The sequence below is a fragment of the Prunus persica genome, chromosome G7, assembly GCF_000346465.2.
Source record: "Prunus persica cultivar Lovell chromosome G7, Prunus_persica_NCBIv2, whole genome shotgun sequence".
In the NCBI taxonomy this organism is placed as follows: Eukaryota; Viridiplantae; Streptophyta; class Magnoliopsida; order Rosales; family Rosaceae; genus Prunus; species Prunus persica.
Window position 1 is genome coordinate 13,075,569 of NC_034015.1, and position 14,822 is coordinate 13,090,390.

The following is a 14,822-nucleotide window of genomic DNA, read 5'->3' on the forward strand; positions in this document are numbered from 1 at the left end:
GCTACTTTGGAGAGCAAGAGTTAGCACTTTGTACTCTCCCAAGTTCCTCATTCTCTCATCTCCATCCATCCTGGTAAATAGCATTGGAGAGGTGCACACTATTGTACCCATTGAAGAGCTATAGTGGAGAATCAAGCAAGGAGAGATCAAGCACTCTACTTGAACACCTTATTAGGGTTCAAAATTCGCTCCAAAGGGTAACTCCATCTCTAATCCCTCCCTTTTGAGTTTTTAGAGAGTCTATGGTGCAACATTTCATAAGCCTATAAATTTTTTGGGTTATGTAGGATTCGAATGAGTTTCTAAAATTCCCATTTTACTTCCACTTCTTTGTATTTAGTTGAAAACCATGTTTCATAAATTAAAAGAGATGTATTAGCCTAACTTGTTTGTAACCTATTACATTATCACATACATTAATAAGTGTAAAATTCATGTGAGACCAATAACGATTGATGCTAGCATAATTCTTCACCGTGGTTGTGCTTTTTTAAGCTTATAATGAGAAAAATACACACACGGTGAAGAATTATGCTAGCATCAATCGTTATTGGTCTCACATGAATTTTACACTTATTAATGTATGTGATAATGTAATAGGTTACAAACAAGTTAGGCTAATACACAATAATTAATTGATTTTTTGTAGATACGCAATACTTTTTAATAATGACCAAAATGTCACACGTGATACGACTGAAGAATATTATAATTTAGAAATTGAATTGAATGACGAAAATAAAACTCTTATACAAAGACTCTAATAATTAACCCCAATAAAGATCATCTTCTTATAAGGTCCATTATACAAAGAATCAATTATCAACCCAATAAAAAAGAAGAAACACTTTTGTGAGTTAGAATAAAAACATCTTGACTAATAGAGAGAGCACATGGGATTAGTATCCAAGAAAAGCATGCTCTCACAATCAAAAGTTGAGCCTTAAACTCATCAATGAGTACAACTAATCATTTACCCTTTGGAGCCTGAGAAAAGAAATTAGATTTTTATCTCACCATGTAAGTTTGCAGAAAGTTACCACTCTTAATTTTTTTTTATTAACCTCATAAATTCATAATAAGAATGATCATCATAGTGTACTGAAAATTTTGATGGGTTGGTCACATGCATGTCACATGTTGCTCAGTTTGGCTTGAAATTTTTTAATTTTTTAATTTTGAGTATAAGCGATTGGGAATGAGGGATTTACACAAATTTCATTAAGTGTCTGGAATTTTCGAACATCTATCAACACAAATGAATGTCGAATAATTCCACCAACTGAGCTATAATGCAATTTGACTTGAAATTTTTTGATTTGGTGCAGGCTTGTACAGAGATGATAATGCCAACCAGTGGAAGCAATAAGGACAGCATATTCCCAGCTTCTGATTGGGATTACAAAGACCAAGCCTCGGTATGCAAAAGCAGATTTGGCATTGAACCTAGGCCCCTTTGGGTCACCACTGAGTTCGGCGGCCATGTTAGTACCATCATTTTCTATCATTATTTTCTACCAACATTTTATTTTTTGGTTTTTATTTTACTTTTTATTGTTAATTTTTGGCAGGATATTGAGAGGGTTTTGAAAAGATATGGAAGCAATATTATCTTCTTCAATGGCTTAAGAGACCCTTGGAGTGGTGGAGGGTAATAATATAATTACCGCTTTCTAATTTCTCAGTTTTGTCAGCATGGTAAAACTGGCTAATTAATGGTTAATATTATTGATTGGGGCTTTCTTTTTTTTTTGGCAGGGTGCTGAAGAATATATCCAACAGCATAGTAGCCATTGTTGCAAAAGAAGGTTTATAGTTACAATTTGATACCAAAATTACAAATAAATAATAATAATAATAATAATAATAGATGGAAATTAAGGAGAATATTGACATGTATGATTGTGGTATATTGGTTCTTAACAGGTGCTCACCATGTAGATTTGATGTTCAAGAGCAGTGAGGATCCAGAATGGCTTAAAGATGTGAGGAAACAAGAGATCAAGATCATTGCAAAGTGGATATCCCAATATTACCATGACCTTGCTCAACTCTTTTGATCATATATATTCAGATCCTACCACACAATAATTGTATTTTTCCTTTTACCCCCATTTGGATTCAAATAAAAATACTAAGAAATCAAATTCTCACCAAATCAAAATTTGAAAAATCCGTTTTAGTGCAAAATACGATTTATGCTAAACATGATGGCTCATTAAGTCAATATATATACTTCATACTAAAATCCCATAAAATCAAATTTTCTATTTGATGTGTAAGGAATAAAAGCCGCCAAAAATTATCTTGAGAAAATAATTATTCTGAAAAATTATTTTTCATATTTAGTCAATATTTTTACATAAAACAATTTTTCATGTATGATATGAATGCATGAAGGGACCTAAGGTCAATCTAAGTAAAAAGCTTTAGATGTTCAATTCACAAAGAGTTTTTAGCCTTTCAAAATTGCACATCTGCTAAAAAATTCCTGGGTCAGCTAGTTCTACCACACCAATAGTCATAGTCAAAGGTCTTCCACATTTGTATTTGGTGTTAAACTTTGTCCCAAACATCAATTTTAATCCTTTTCCATTAACGTATCCCCAAAAAAGAAGCATTTTTCTAAATAAAATTCACCCTTTCATGAATATGGCTCTAATTCCATATTTATTTATTTATTGTTTACAACTAGCGTGATTTATATGATTTAATATATACTTTTATTTCTAGAAAAACTATAGAAACTGTTAGTACCAAAACAAAAAAAAAATGTATCATTAGATTTTAAGCAAATAACTTTAGCTATCCCACCCATTAAAAATTCTTTGTTCCGCCCTTGATTTTATGGTGAGAAAGTCATATATAGACTATAAATGTAGACTTTCATATTGGTCACATGATTTCTCTGAATAGTAACTTCACTTATATTTAATGAAATGATCATATGACTGATATGAAGGTCCACATAAGAAGTCCACATATAATACCCTAACTATAGAATTTCGCATTCAGAGTCAATGTCAATGAAGTTTTTTTTTTTGTTTTTGTTTTTTTTTGTAAGCAATGTCAATGAAGTTTATTTGCCTCAAAAGGAAATAGGCTGCAGAAATTTAAAAGCCCTTCTGATTGTTGTAGTGGGATTGAGCAAAGAAGAAAATGGAAACAAGATTTCTATAAGACTTTCTCAGCGCAGAGTAAAAGCCCAATATCAGAAATTTGCAACACAAAAGATATTTTAGGGGCCCAATAGACAGAAACAAAATAGAGCCCAAAAGCAGGAGCGGAACTTTAAAAAAAAAAAAAAATTAGAAAGGGAGCCCACTAACTCATATGCACCAAATGAAATACATATCAATTACAATTATGATTTTTAACTGTAGACGTCTTTGAATTTTATTTTGAATTTCAATTGAGTATCGTAACTTTTTTTTATTTTTAATTTTTATTTTTATAGGTAATTACATCTGTTAACTCGACAAGTAGTTTCAATTAGATTCTACTGTGACAAAATCTGCTGAGTTTAACCATGTGAATGGCACATTGTTAGGGGTATATTGGACTTTAGGAATGGTTAAGCAAAATATAGGGGAATTTGGCACAAGGAGAGAAGGGCAACTTGGCAAGGGGTTTTTCGATTTTCCATACTAGTAAACCTAGCCTTCTGTCAGACATTGGAGTACAATTTGCAACCCTCTTTTGGTGTTCTACAATTCAAACAACACCTCACACCAATTTCAGATCAAACTTACCCGATTATTGTCACATGCCTCAAAACTTCTCTCAGGATTAAGATCCGTCAATGAAATTCAATGTTTGATTTCCAACCCACACTACAATAACAATAGCTACAATTTGAGTATGTGGAACTCTCTGATTTTACCTCAAGAGTTTCTTCATTTGGGATTTCTAATGGCTTATGGAGCTCAATTGGGACTCGATGGCTGACTAGGTCAGCTTAGGAGACTCTTGAGCTAGAAATTATGCTTTTAGCCCTCATTTTGACGGTCAAATTGACAAATTATCACAGTATGACCTAATTGCAACTACTTGTCAAGTTAATGGATGTAATTGCCTCAAAAAAAAGTGGCGGGACTCAATTATTGTGAAAATGTAAAGGTAAAGAGTCATACATTGGAAAGTTGTGAAACCTAGCAAGGGCTTATAAGGAGTTGGGCTACTTCCCCCATTGCCAATTGGTTTTGGGTAGAACCTCAACCTCTTTCATGGTATCAGAGCGGGTTGCCCATGTGTGAAAGCCCAACAGCTACACGTGCTCCACGTCACCAAAAATGTGTTTTTCATGTGTTAGGCTTGAAAATTCGCCACACTTGCGGGGGCGTGTGAGAATGTGAAAGTAAAGAGTCTTACATTAGAAAGTTGTATTATTATGGGGATTTATAGCTCTACATGAGCCACTTAAACGATATTTTTTAGTGCCAATTCATCCATGGTGTTCCATTCTCTCCCGCCTCCTCTTTTAGTTTTTCTTTTCTTTTTTCACAGACCACTGTTCACTTCTAATTTCTTGCCCAATTGATCAGTGAAAAATCCAAATATATTAGAAGCACATTTACATGCACCAATTGAGTCCCTAATTTTCCTATCCACACACCCCTCCTTGTTGCAGAAACAGGAGATGCTCCTACAATCAAATGACACAACCCAATAGTTAGGTATTAGTGATGACTTATATATCTCTCTCTCTCCTCCAGCTTGAGCTTGTTTTGGAACTTTATTATCATACCTAACTTACTATTTGGAGGAGCAGAGCACAGGACATATGTCATGTGTATAAAAAGTGTTGGAAGAAAAGGAGGCACAGGCATGAATGTCTGATTTAAAACGTGCATGCTGCTGATTAATTCTGGATAAGTGATATAGATGGGCAAGGTCCCCGTTCAGCTTACTTTGTTCAAAGTTAGGCAGCTGGGGTCATGCAGCAAAAGGGTCGGTTCTTCGTTGTTCAAAATTTGGTAAAGGTTGGGTTTTCCATTCAAAGACATTTTTGATAGTGAAATACTGTGATGTGAAAGTCATTGATATATATGACCATATGGACCACATGATCATTATGCAAATGTGGAAAAACTATTCCATCTATTTCATCATGCCGTAGAAACAAGTCTTTTGAGTGGAACAAGTTCATTTTGCCTAGGTTAAACGATTTGTATATATGGACAACAGGAAATAATAGGAGTCTAAGGGATACAAGGTTGAGAATGTGTATTGGGATGAGAGGTGAGAAAAGGTATTTATTGGTAACTGTTTTTATTTTAGTTTTTAGTTTTCATTTTGTTGTTAAAAATAGAGGGGGAATACGAGAAATAAAAGAGGAATGAAAAAGAGTGGAAGAAATGAGCAGGAATGGAATAACACCAAAAATGAAAATTAAGAACGAAAAACAACTTTTAGTAGGGTTTTTTCCCTCTCGAGTTTTTGTTACATTATATTCTCCTTCTTTCTCCCTCTTTCCTCTCACCGCCCTTCTTCCACCATTCTTTATTCATAATTTCCCCTATATAATTTTTCTTTATCTTTAGCAAGAATAAATGAAAATGAAAAACCTAAAAACGAAATTTACCAGAGTAATTCAAATTTGAAGACCTATTCTAACATTAGGAAGAGAAATACTACTAGAACAATTGGTTTATCATTAAGAACAATTCGATGGGTAACTCAATATGGTGTCAAATGCATTATATATATACATATAACTTTACGTGTGAAGATATGAAAATGAGATACAAGCTACATAAAAGCTATCTAACGCATGCTGCTGCAACATTGAAATTTTTTGCAATGCCATAACCTCTGAAAGGCAAGTTGACAGTCCCTTTCACAACCCATGTCCCAATCTTTCTCAATTCAATTCCTTCCCAATTTGAGGTCAAGACCTCAATAAGACCCTCCTCAAGCCCTTTTCTTTTTGGTCAGAGAGTAGAGACCCTCATACATCATCCATAGTTTCCTATACATTCCTCTGCAGAACACTACAATATGGTATGGTTTATGGTCCCCAGCCTAAAACTAAAAACCCACCACGCCACCAGGTCCACATACGTTATTTTTTCAGTTCTACAGTACCTCAAGCCACGTGTCAATAACCCAATTACACCACCATGCTTCTGATGTTCCAAATTTTTACCCTTCTTTTGCTCTATTTGCTCACATTTCACCCGAGATAAAATAAATACAGGAGGAAACACATGCAGATAGATGATAGTAATGGATATGCAGAGCCTCGCATCCAGCCAGCCAGCCAAACAGTTAAATGGACAAAGAGTGAAAATGGGTAGTTGTGTTGTGGGGCCCACTTCGAAAACAAAGAAACATATTGATCTTGTGGACCCTACCTGCTGATGGAGGCCTCGCATGCGTTTCTGTTCTGATAGGTGAAGGGAAGGGAAGGGGCGGGGAAGGAAGGGGAGGGGAAAATAAATTAATTTCACGAGACGTTTAGGGGCAGGCCGGCCAGAGCACCAGAGATTTTGGAGACGTGGCCTATGCCATATAGTTTTGGATCCTGCAATTTTTTTTATTGTTTTCCCAAACTCCATGTTAACTTAAGCTGTGTGGCTGTGATTGAATTATGAGACATTTGCTCCTGCAAAAGATATATGCCTTGGGAATTTGCTACACTATTTTGTCTCCATTTGTATTTAATTTAATTTTGTTGGCTGCTTGGAAGTTGGCTAGAAATTAAATTAATATTATTATGGTTTCTTTATGTTTTGTATTTTTTGGGTAAGTCTACAGTGCCATATATTTCATCATGCATGTGCTTTGTTTGGATGCTGTATTTTTAGTAAAAACCCACGCAAGAGGGAGAAGAGAGATGATGGGTGATGCGAGAAACTTTGGTGTTTAGTTTCTGAGATTTTAAATGCTTCAAATTGCAGGCCAACTAATATATTTCTTGGGCAAATTCATTTTTTTGTCTGATATATCGGAACTTTCGCTGACTTATGGTGGCATACCTTTCACCATATTAAATCACTTTATTTTCATTTCTGTTGTAATTATAATTATAACGTCTTTTATAATCATGCGCTTGTTGATGCATCGTGAACTCTTGCACTTATTAACGGCCAAAATTAATTTACAATTATGTGTACAGCTTATCAGCTTCTCATGCCGATCATCATCGTTTCAATGTTAGGCATCCACTCCCTCCTCATCCATATCCCTATCAAATTGAACCCAAATCACCTGGAACTAATCATCAAAGTTGAAAGAAGATATAATAATACTCTGCATTGCTTAAGCTGGCATCACCCAAGAAAATTACGTCTAAGAAATCGGCTCCATAAATTTGCAGGTGTGAACAGATACCAAAATGTGGTCCATTACAAGACATGTATTCTTCATGTGATGTGAGGAGGACCAAGGTCCCCACTTTCGACAGCTGAAATATAAAAAATAAAAAATAAAAGATGGGATGTAATTAATTTGCAGCTTCAATTTTATTATTATGTCGAAAGTTGAAAATTCTAAAACCCAAAAGTACCCTTACTATATCCTCACACCTTCACAAATATCATCTAATTATGATAATAATTCATGGTCTGTATTGGGATTCAAATTATTTTAACATGCTATAATAAATTGATAAGGTTATTATAAAAATGTTTGTCAGTAAAATAATTGAATGGTGAATAATATTGTTTCTTTCAAAAAAAAAAAGGACTCTGGAAATCTCTGTAACTTTGCCTCCACTTGGTAGATCCCAGATGGTTTTCCGTTCCAAGCATGTTGCTTTATATTGGGTAAAGTGTGATCATTATATGCCAGGTGTTGTAATTCACAAAAAGAAGAAAATAAAAAGAAGAAGGGTTATACATATAATTCCAATAAATAAATAAACCATGGTTTATAAAGAAATAATCTAATCAACAAATGAAGAATCTAATATTTCGCATTGCTGATAATAAGCTTCCTTTCCAATAGGGTTAATTTGGAGATGAATTCTCGTGTCTTTTGAAGATCATTGAACGTAACATAGGATTTCTCGATTCAGATTAATATTGAGTTTCGATCATTATCGTATAACGAGAAGAATAGAATCATATATTTATAATATAAACAAAATAAGAATCTGCCATGTCCATTGAATTAGCAATATGAAAGTTGAATTTCAGATGCGTATCAACCTAGAGATTTTGATACATTGATTGTGGCCTTTGTGGTACCTGTTTGCCAGTTTGGTCAGGCCTCCTCCTATACAATATATTGCTACAATTAAAACACTGATACATCTGAAGCAGCAGCCGCATATATTCCATTAAAAAAAATCAATTTAAAAGTTTCAGAAACCCCAGAGTTTTTTACCTGACAAATATCTGATCATTTTCTTTCTGTAAAAATTTTCCCAGGAAAATAATTTTAGAAGCAAGAAATTTATTGCATAAAGAGAGGCATGGACTTTAGTGGAGAGTCTCACGGATTGGTCTTACTGAAAAACCAGGTGGTGTGTAAGTTTTTTTGCTTGGGAATTGAAGAATTCCCAGAAATGGAAATATTAAATTCTGTCTTTATTATCATCATGCTTCATGTATCTTCCTCATATATCTCATAGGCCCGTCTTGTTCCCTGGTCTCTTTGAAAGATAAACTATTTATTTATTTATTTATTTGAATATTAAATAACAGATTATTTTAAATATATATATATATATATATTTATATATCACCCACTGCTTGGTTTGCTTTCTGGTCAAGGATTCCCGCACCTGGCCAACCAACATCTTTGAGAAACTTATGAAAAGATTTCAGGTTTCGGCCTTTACGTAAGACCTTCTCACTTCACCAATAAGATTTGCAGACTGATTTCAAGTACAACATTTAGATGTTACTTGAGCTAAGATTCATGGACACCCAATTTGATTTTTCCTATCTTGTGCTTTCACTACTTTGTTGTTTTTATAGTGTTGGTGTGCTTTTTGGTTTTTTCAATCATGTTGTGATTACCATTCATTATGTCCCATCCCATGTATGTTAAAATTGACACTTCAAATATCTACAATTTCATATCTCACCTAACACAATTATGATCATTTGAATCCTTTACCATTGTGGGGGGTCTAATTAGGTATTTTGAGCACCCCTTCAATTAGGCGATTCTTGGTCAATTTGTATTCCCCCAATTCTATGTGAGCAATAAGTTGAATACGATGGGGTCATGACTGACGAGACGCATTAAGGGTATGCTAGTAATTTAATTGTATTAAAGTATCTTGGTAATTTTATCATCTCTTAACTCGTTTAGGCTTTTCAGATGATAAAACAGTTAGCTAGCTAGTCTTTCAAGTCTCTTTATAAATTTGGATATGAAAACTTATCGTAGTTTGATTTTCTAACTTCAATCTAGACCACATGCTTCAGAAATTATTGTATGTCTTGATTTTGTCTCGAAAATCGTAATTCTATCTTGATCGTTTTTGTGTCGGTTAAATTTTAAAGTTTTAATTATTATTTTTAAACAATAGATGATATCGAATTAGTAACCTAGCTGACCGTCATTCTTTTCTCTAGGACGAATTATATGAAGTTGGAAATTTCTCATATACAAACACTAGTTATGCATACTCCATATGTGAAAAATGTGTTGATGATGATATTAACTTAGGACCATGGATTGGATTTGAAGACCCTGACTTGTCCCATCAATATATGATTGAGAGAGGAATTGCATGGTACCACGACCCATCATGATAGGAATGAGTGAGGAAACACAAAAAAAATGTTGTTGGTATTAGAGAGAGAATTGAAGATAACAAAGCCAACAAGCTATTATTAATGTGTTTCCCACATGTGGTACTTAAAAATTTAAAACCAAGCAAGTAGTAAATAATCCAATCCAATCCAAGCCTTTTTTGTTGGGGGGATGAAATTGAAACTTGGTGTTGTGTGAATCTACCTGGAAATTGAGGTGGGTTTTGTCTGAAACTCAGGGAAAAAGACACAGTCCAAGTATTAAGATAATAAGGAGATAGAATATAAAATGAAATTGCATGAAAGACACCCAGAGAGACAGAAGAGCTCAGAAACCAGTTAGTCTTTTCTGAGAAATGAAGAGAAAGAGAGAGAGAAAAAGATGGGAGTGACTTGAGTGTGAGGAAAGGATTCAAACACGACTGTACCAAGAGAAGAGAAAGAAGAGAGAGAGAGAGAGAGAGAGAGAGAGAGAGAGAGAGAGAGAGAGAGAGAGAGAGAGAGAGAGAGAGAGAGAGAGAGAGAGAGAGAGGTGTCTTGTGTCTCTAATTGGACAAATCTTATCCCATCTCTCTGCTTATTGGAAAGGGAAGGGATCTCTGGATTTTTCCCACCCCTCCAATCCCCTTTTAAATCCAGGAATGGCCAAACACCAATAATGCTGTCCTGCACGTGATCAAAATGCCATTCTCTTCATTTCCCCTTATCTAACAAGTTGGTAATTGGTATACGATAGAAATTTTGAAAATTAATGTTACCATTATGTATCTTTATTGCCCAATTCTCCACTCATTCTAATATCGGTTGTTGCGTACACATCAACAACTAACAACTGCTTTTGTTTATAAAAAAAAAACATGGAAACGAGAAAAGGATGAAATCTTAATTTTGCTCAATTGGGTTGGTGGATTTACAAGTGAATTCTACCTAGTTAGAGATTGGTACATTAGGGGGAGGCAAAAGAAAAAATATCCCAACTAGTCTAAGTGCCCCATGAGAGAAGGTATTGAAAACCAAGTGCTAGGGGCGGCCGTTGGAGGGAATTAATGGATGAACTAGCTAGCTGGGTTCTTATTACGTCAGAGTGGCCTATCATTTGATTTGTTTGGCAGTGTAGCGGTAACATGGGGTGTTTCCAAACAAATAGTTTTACAAATACCACAACACAAGAGACATACACACACACACACACACTCTCTCTCTCTCTCTCTCTCTCTCATCATTTTTTTTTCACAACAAAAGCTATATATATATATATATATTCAATTAGTCGCTCAAATCAAAATGACAAAATCCCAACAAAAAACACACAAACAGAAAAGTGAGTAGTAGTATATGGGGAATTTTACACTGAAAATAATGATTGAATTTTTCCCTCACGCAAAACCTTAAAGTAGTACTCTCGTACTTACATTTTCCATTCTCTCTCTCTCTCTCTCTGCTCTCTGCTCTCTGCTCTCTTCTCTCTCTCTATCTCTCTCTCTTGTTGTCATATCTTATAGGGTGGGTAGCTAGCTCTAGCTAGCTAGCTAAAATATCAAATAGTTCTCACAGTGACACAGTCCTTCATCAAACCCATAATCTGCACGCCTACACCGTCCCTTGCTCCCACACCTTCCCCTGTAGAGTACCTAAAGTTAAGCTTTGCCTTTGCCTCTGCTTTTGCCTTCCTCAACCCCAAGCCAAACTATTCTTCCTTCCATCTACAAAACCCATTTCCTCAATTTCTCCATCTCTCGCCAAACATGTCCATAAACCACTTTTCCTCAGACCACCCAGAAACCCAGTGGTGGCCTAACACTGCCCACCAACAACAACAAGACCCCTCCAGACCCCATTTCCTCCCTCAATTTTATCAAGACACCCACCACCACAATTACCAGGCGTGGCTCAACTCCCAAGAACAACCCACACCCATGTCCCCTACTCCTCCCACCCCCACCACCCTCAATTTCAATCTCAACCAAAACGACGCCGAATCAGACCACGCCAACCAACTACAGCACCACCTCCTCCTCCAATCCTCCCCGCCGCTCGACGACCACGACGAGGAGAACGAGCCCATGTTCGAGAAGCCCTTAACCCCTAGCGACGTCGGGAAGCTGAACCGCCTTGTCATCCCCAAGCAGCACGCGGAGAAATATTTCCCACTCGGTGGGGGCGACTCAGGGCTCCTGCTGAGTTTCGAGGACGAGTCGGGTAAGTCCTGGCGCTTCCGCTACTCCTACTGGAACAGCAGCCAGAGTTACGTCCTCACCAAAGGGTGGAGCCGCTACGTCAAGGAGAAGCGCCTCGACGCCGGCGACGTCGTTTTGTTCGAGCGCCGCCGCTCACACACCGACCGCCTCTTCATAGGCTGGAGGCGCCGCTCCGCTGCCGCCACTCCCTCGGCTCACGATAGCGGGCCTGGCGCTACGCAGGTTAACGGAGGAGCGGGCGAGAGCAGCGGCAGCGGCAGCGCGGGGGGCTGGACCAGGATGTTCTATTCTGCGCCGCATCATAATAGTAGTGATGGTGGTTCGTCTTATCCTGCGCACCAGTATCATAATCATAGTGCGGCGCCATACCCACCTGACTGTCTTCATGCAGCAGGTAATGTATATCCTTTTAATTATTTTCTTTTTTTTTTAAAAAAAAAACCCCATCTCTTACTATTTATTTATCTTCGAAAAATTATTTTGCAAAAAATTTGTATTTTTTGTTGGTTTATACAGGCACGTGAAAATGTGAAAACACCCTCCTATCACTCGGGAAGAACGGCTTTTCAACTGGATTAAAAAAGAACTAAAGAAATACGTTCACACTCTTAATTTGTTATTCTATATTCGCTTTCATTTCTGGAGTATAAAACGAAAAATTTGGAGTGTGAATAGCAATTATCTGACATTATATTCTTCTATTTATAAATTCTTTTGTTGTTGTGTCAGTCGAGATGGTAAATTAGACTTTTTTTTTTAAATCCACCATAAAAATGTGATAATTTGCAAGATCGCTCTTTTGTCAAAATTAGTGACCCAAATAAATAAATACAATTTTGTTTGTACTGTTGATTTGATTGGTAGCTCAAGTTCAAAGGAATTTTGTTTTGTCTGTGGTGGTAAGTCCTGATTGGAGGCATTAATTACATGCATGTATTTGTATATATTATTATTGCAGGGTCTGGTGTCCAGAACATGAGTCAAACGACGTCGTCGGTTGGGAGCTCGAAGATACTGAGGCTGTTTGGGGTGAACTTGGAGTGCCAGCAGCAGGCTGACCACGAGTCCGAGCCATCCACACCCGATGGCTCGTCGTCTTTGTCCATGTCATCGAGCCAGGGTCCAACCCCACACCACCACTTGTACCCCCGAGCTGCTTATGACTATGCTGCAGACCAGAGGGTACGTGTACTCCCGAAAACCACTTTCATTAATTATCCTAATCATTATTATTGTTAATTAGTATTATTATGCTACTGTTCATGTGTGTGACCTCTTGGTTTTATATAATAATATTATTGTGGTACCATTTTCTTTTTTATGAAAAGAAAAAGAAACCATTTTGTTTCCTCTAATGAGACAGATTATGGGGTTAAGGGTCTTAGGAAATTAGTAAACTACATGGTCTCCTTTCTCCCCAACAAGTGATCATACCTAAAGGGATTTGATTAGTGGGTGATTAGTATCACTATCGTTTCAATTAATAGAATTTGAACTGATTAGTTTAAGTAGTGAGATTTATATATCAATCAACGGTTTATAGTTGTTGACGTGTAATGTACGCAGTAATTATTAAAGTTGATTAATTAATATCTTTAATGTGGTTTGGAAGTCAACTAATTTGGACTCTTTTTTGCCAAAAATTGACAACTTTTCGGTCTACGATTGTGCCAAAAGAATGCCTGGACCCAACCCAAAGTCACCTAATTAAGAGTTGAGTTGATTTGAATAATTGATAAAAACAACACCACCGCAAAAGCATGAGGGCAGCTTTTGTGGACTGGACTGGCTTGAAACTCATTTTTCCCATGAAATGAAACCCCAAATTTGATTTGCCCTTTTCTTTCTTTCTTTTGTCCTTCTACTCCTAGATTAGCCACATACACAAACATGAGCTGTTATGCCGCGTGGAATATTTTAGGCACCGCCCCTCTCTCTCTCTCTCTCTCTCTGTAAGGCGGCCATCTGTTTGTTTATTATAGAGTTGATCTATAATTTTCCTAGTTTTGAACATGCTACTTTTTCTGGCTTTTTGTTTTTCTTCCCACATTTGGAACTTTTTCCTAAAGCAGAACATAATAATGTGACATGTTAATTACCTTAAGAAAATACTTCTCTCATTCTTATAGGGTAAGTAAGAGCTTTTACATTCCTATCAACAATGGTGTTGAATGTGTGCATACTTTTTTTATATTTTTAATGAATAATTTTTGCATATATATCAAATTATAATTCGCAGAAAAGAAACAAGTAGCTCTATAACTTAATTAATATTTTATAGAGGGTTCAGAGTTGCAATTATTTAATTATGATGCCGCCCAAAATTAATTGATGTTTGATGGTCAAGTTAGTAGGCAGCAGAAAATAGGGTGGGCTGGGTAGCGAATAAGGAGGCATTTAGACAGCACTGATTTTCACACAAAAAATGTAATGTAATTGATTTTGGTGTGTTTTGTTTTGTGATTGTAACAGGATTTCAGTTTCTCCCGAGATGGGAACCCCATGAGAAATCGCCGAGGATAAAAGATCTGTAGGATATGACGTCCCTTTGATTGACTCCTATATTTTAATTTTTAACCCACTTGGAAGAAAAAAACCCATTCTTTAATTGTCAGTTCAGTCCCCACCAGAAGAGAAGGCAAAAAGGAAGAAGAGAGGGTACATTAGTACATATAAATATATAATATTAGAAAAAGGAGAAAAAAAATCCCAGATTTTCAGGTCAGGTCAAGTAAGTTTGGGCAAAGGCAGGGGAGAAGGGGAACCAAAAGGAAGGTGGAGTGGTGGTGGGGAAGGAAGGACAACAGAAGAGAGACACTCTGTTTGCTTCTACTTCTGCTGCTGCTGTGCTGCAGGTAAAATGGAAAATTATGGAAAATTATGGGTGGGGTCCACTGGGGGGGGGGGGGGG

The 14,822-nt window shown here is 36.4% G+C and overlaps 2 protein-coding genes across 2 annotated transcripts in view; both read left to right on the forward strand.

Annotated features, from left to right (window-relative positions):
- Nucleotides 1-2,164, forward strand: part of LOC18771625 (lysosomal Pro-X carboxypeptidase) — a 4,567-nt gene extending 2,403 nt beyond the window's left edge. Inside the window, exons 7-10 of the mRNA XM_007203754.2 lie at nucleotides 1,287-1,484; nucleotides 1,572-1,651; nucleotides 1,759-1,808; nucleotides 1,927-2,164. Coding sequence (XP_007203816.2) covers nucleotides 1,287-1,484; nucleotides 1,572-1,651; nucleotides 1,759-1,808; nucleotides 1,927-2,060 — 462 coding nt within the window. The 3' untranslated portion in view covers nucleotides 2,061-2,164. The remainder of the gene's footprint in view (nucleotides 1-1,286; nucleotides 1,485-1,571; nucleotides 1,652-1,758; nucleotides 1,809-1,926) is intronic.
- LOC18770844 (B3 domain-containing protein At2g36080) lies at nucleotides 10,834-14,822 on the forward strand. The gene is made up of 3 exons (XM_007203191.2): nucleotides 10,834-12,305; nucleotides 12,870-13,093; nucleotides 14,384-14,822. Exons 1-3 carry the CDS (start codon nucleotides 11,459-11,461, stop codon nucleotides 14,432-14,434), a joined length of 1,122 nt encoding a protein of 373 aa, XP_007203253.2. The 5' UTR covers nucleotides 10,834-11,458; the 3' UTR covers nucleotides 14,435-14,822.

What these genes read in the sequence shown, in the direction of transcription:
- LOC18770844 (XM_007203191.2), top strand. Translation starts at nt 11,459, where the DNA reads ATGTCCATAAACCACTTTTCCTCAGACCACCCAGAAACCCAGTGGTGG. An exon ending in TGACTGTCTTCATGCAGCAG is followed by an intron (nt 12,306 to 12,869) that starts GTAATGTATATC and finishes TTATTATTGCAG; the next exon opens with GGTCTGGTGTCCAGAACATG. An exon ending in ACTATGCTGCAGACCAGAGG is followed by an intron (nt 13,094 to 14,383) that starts GTACGTGTACTC and finishes TGATTGTAACAG; the next exon opens with GATTTCAGTTTCTCCCGAGA.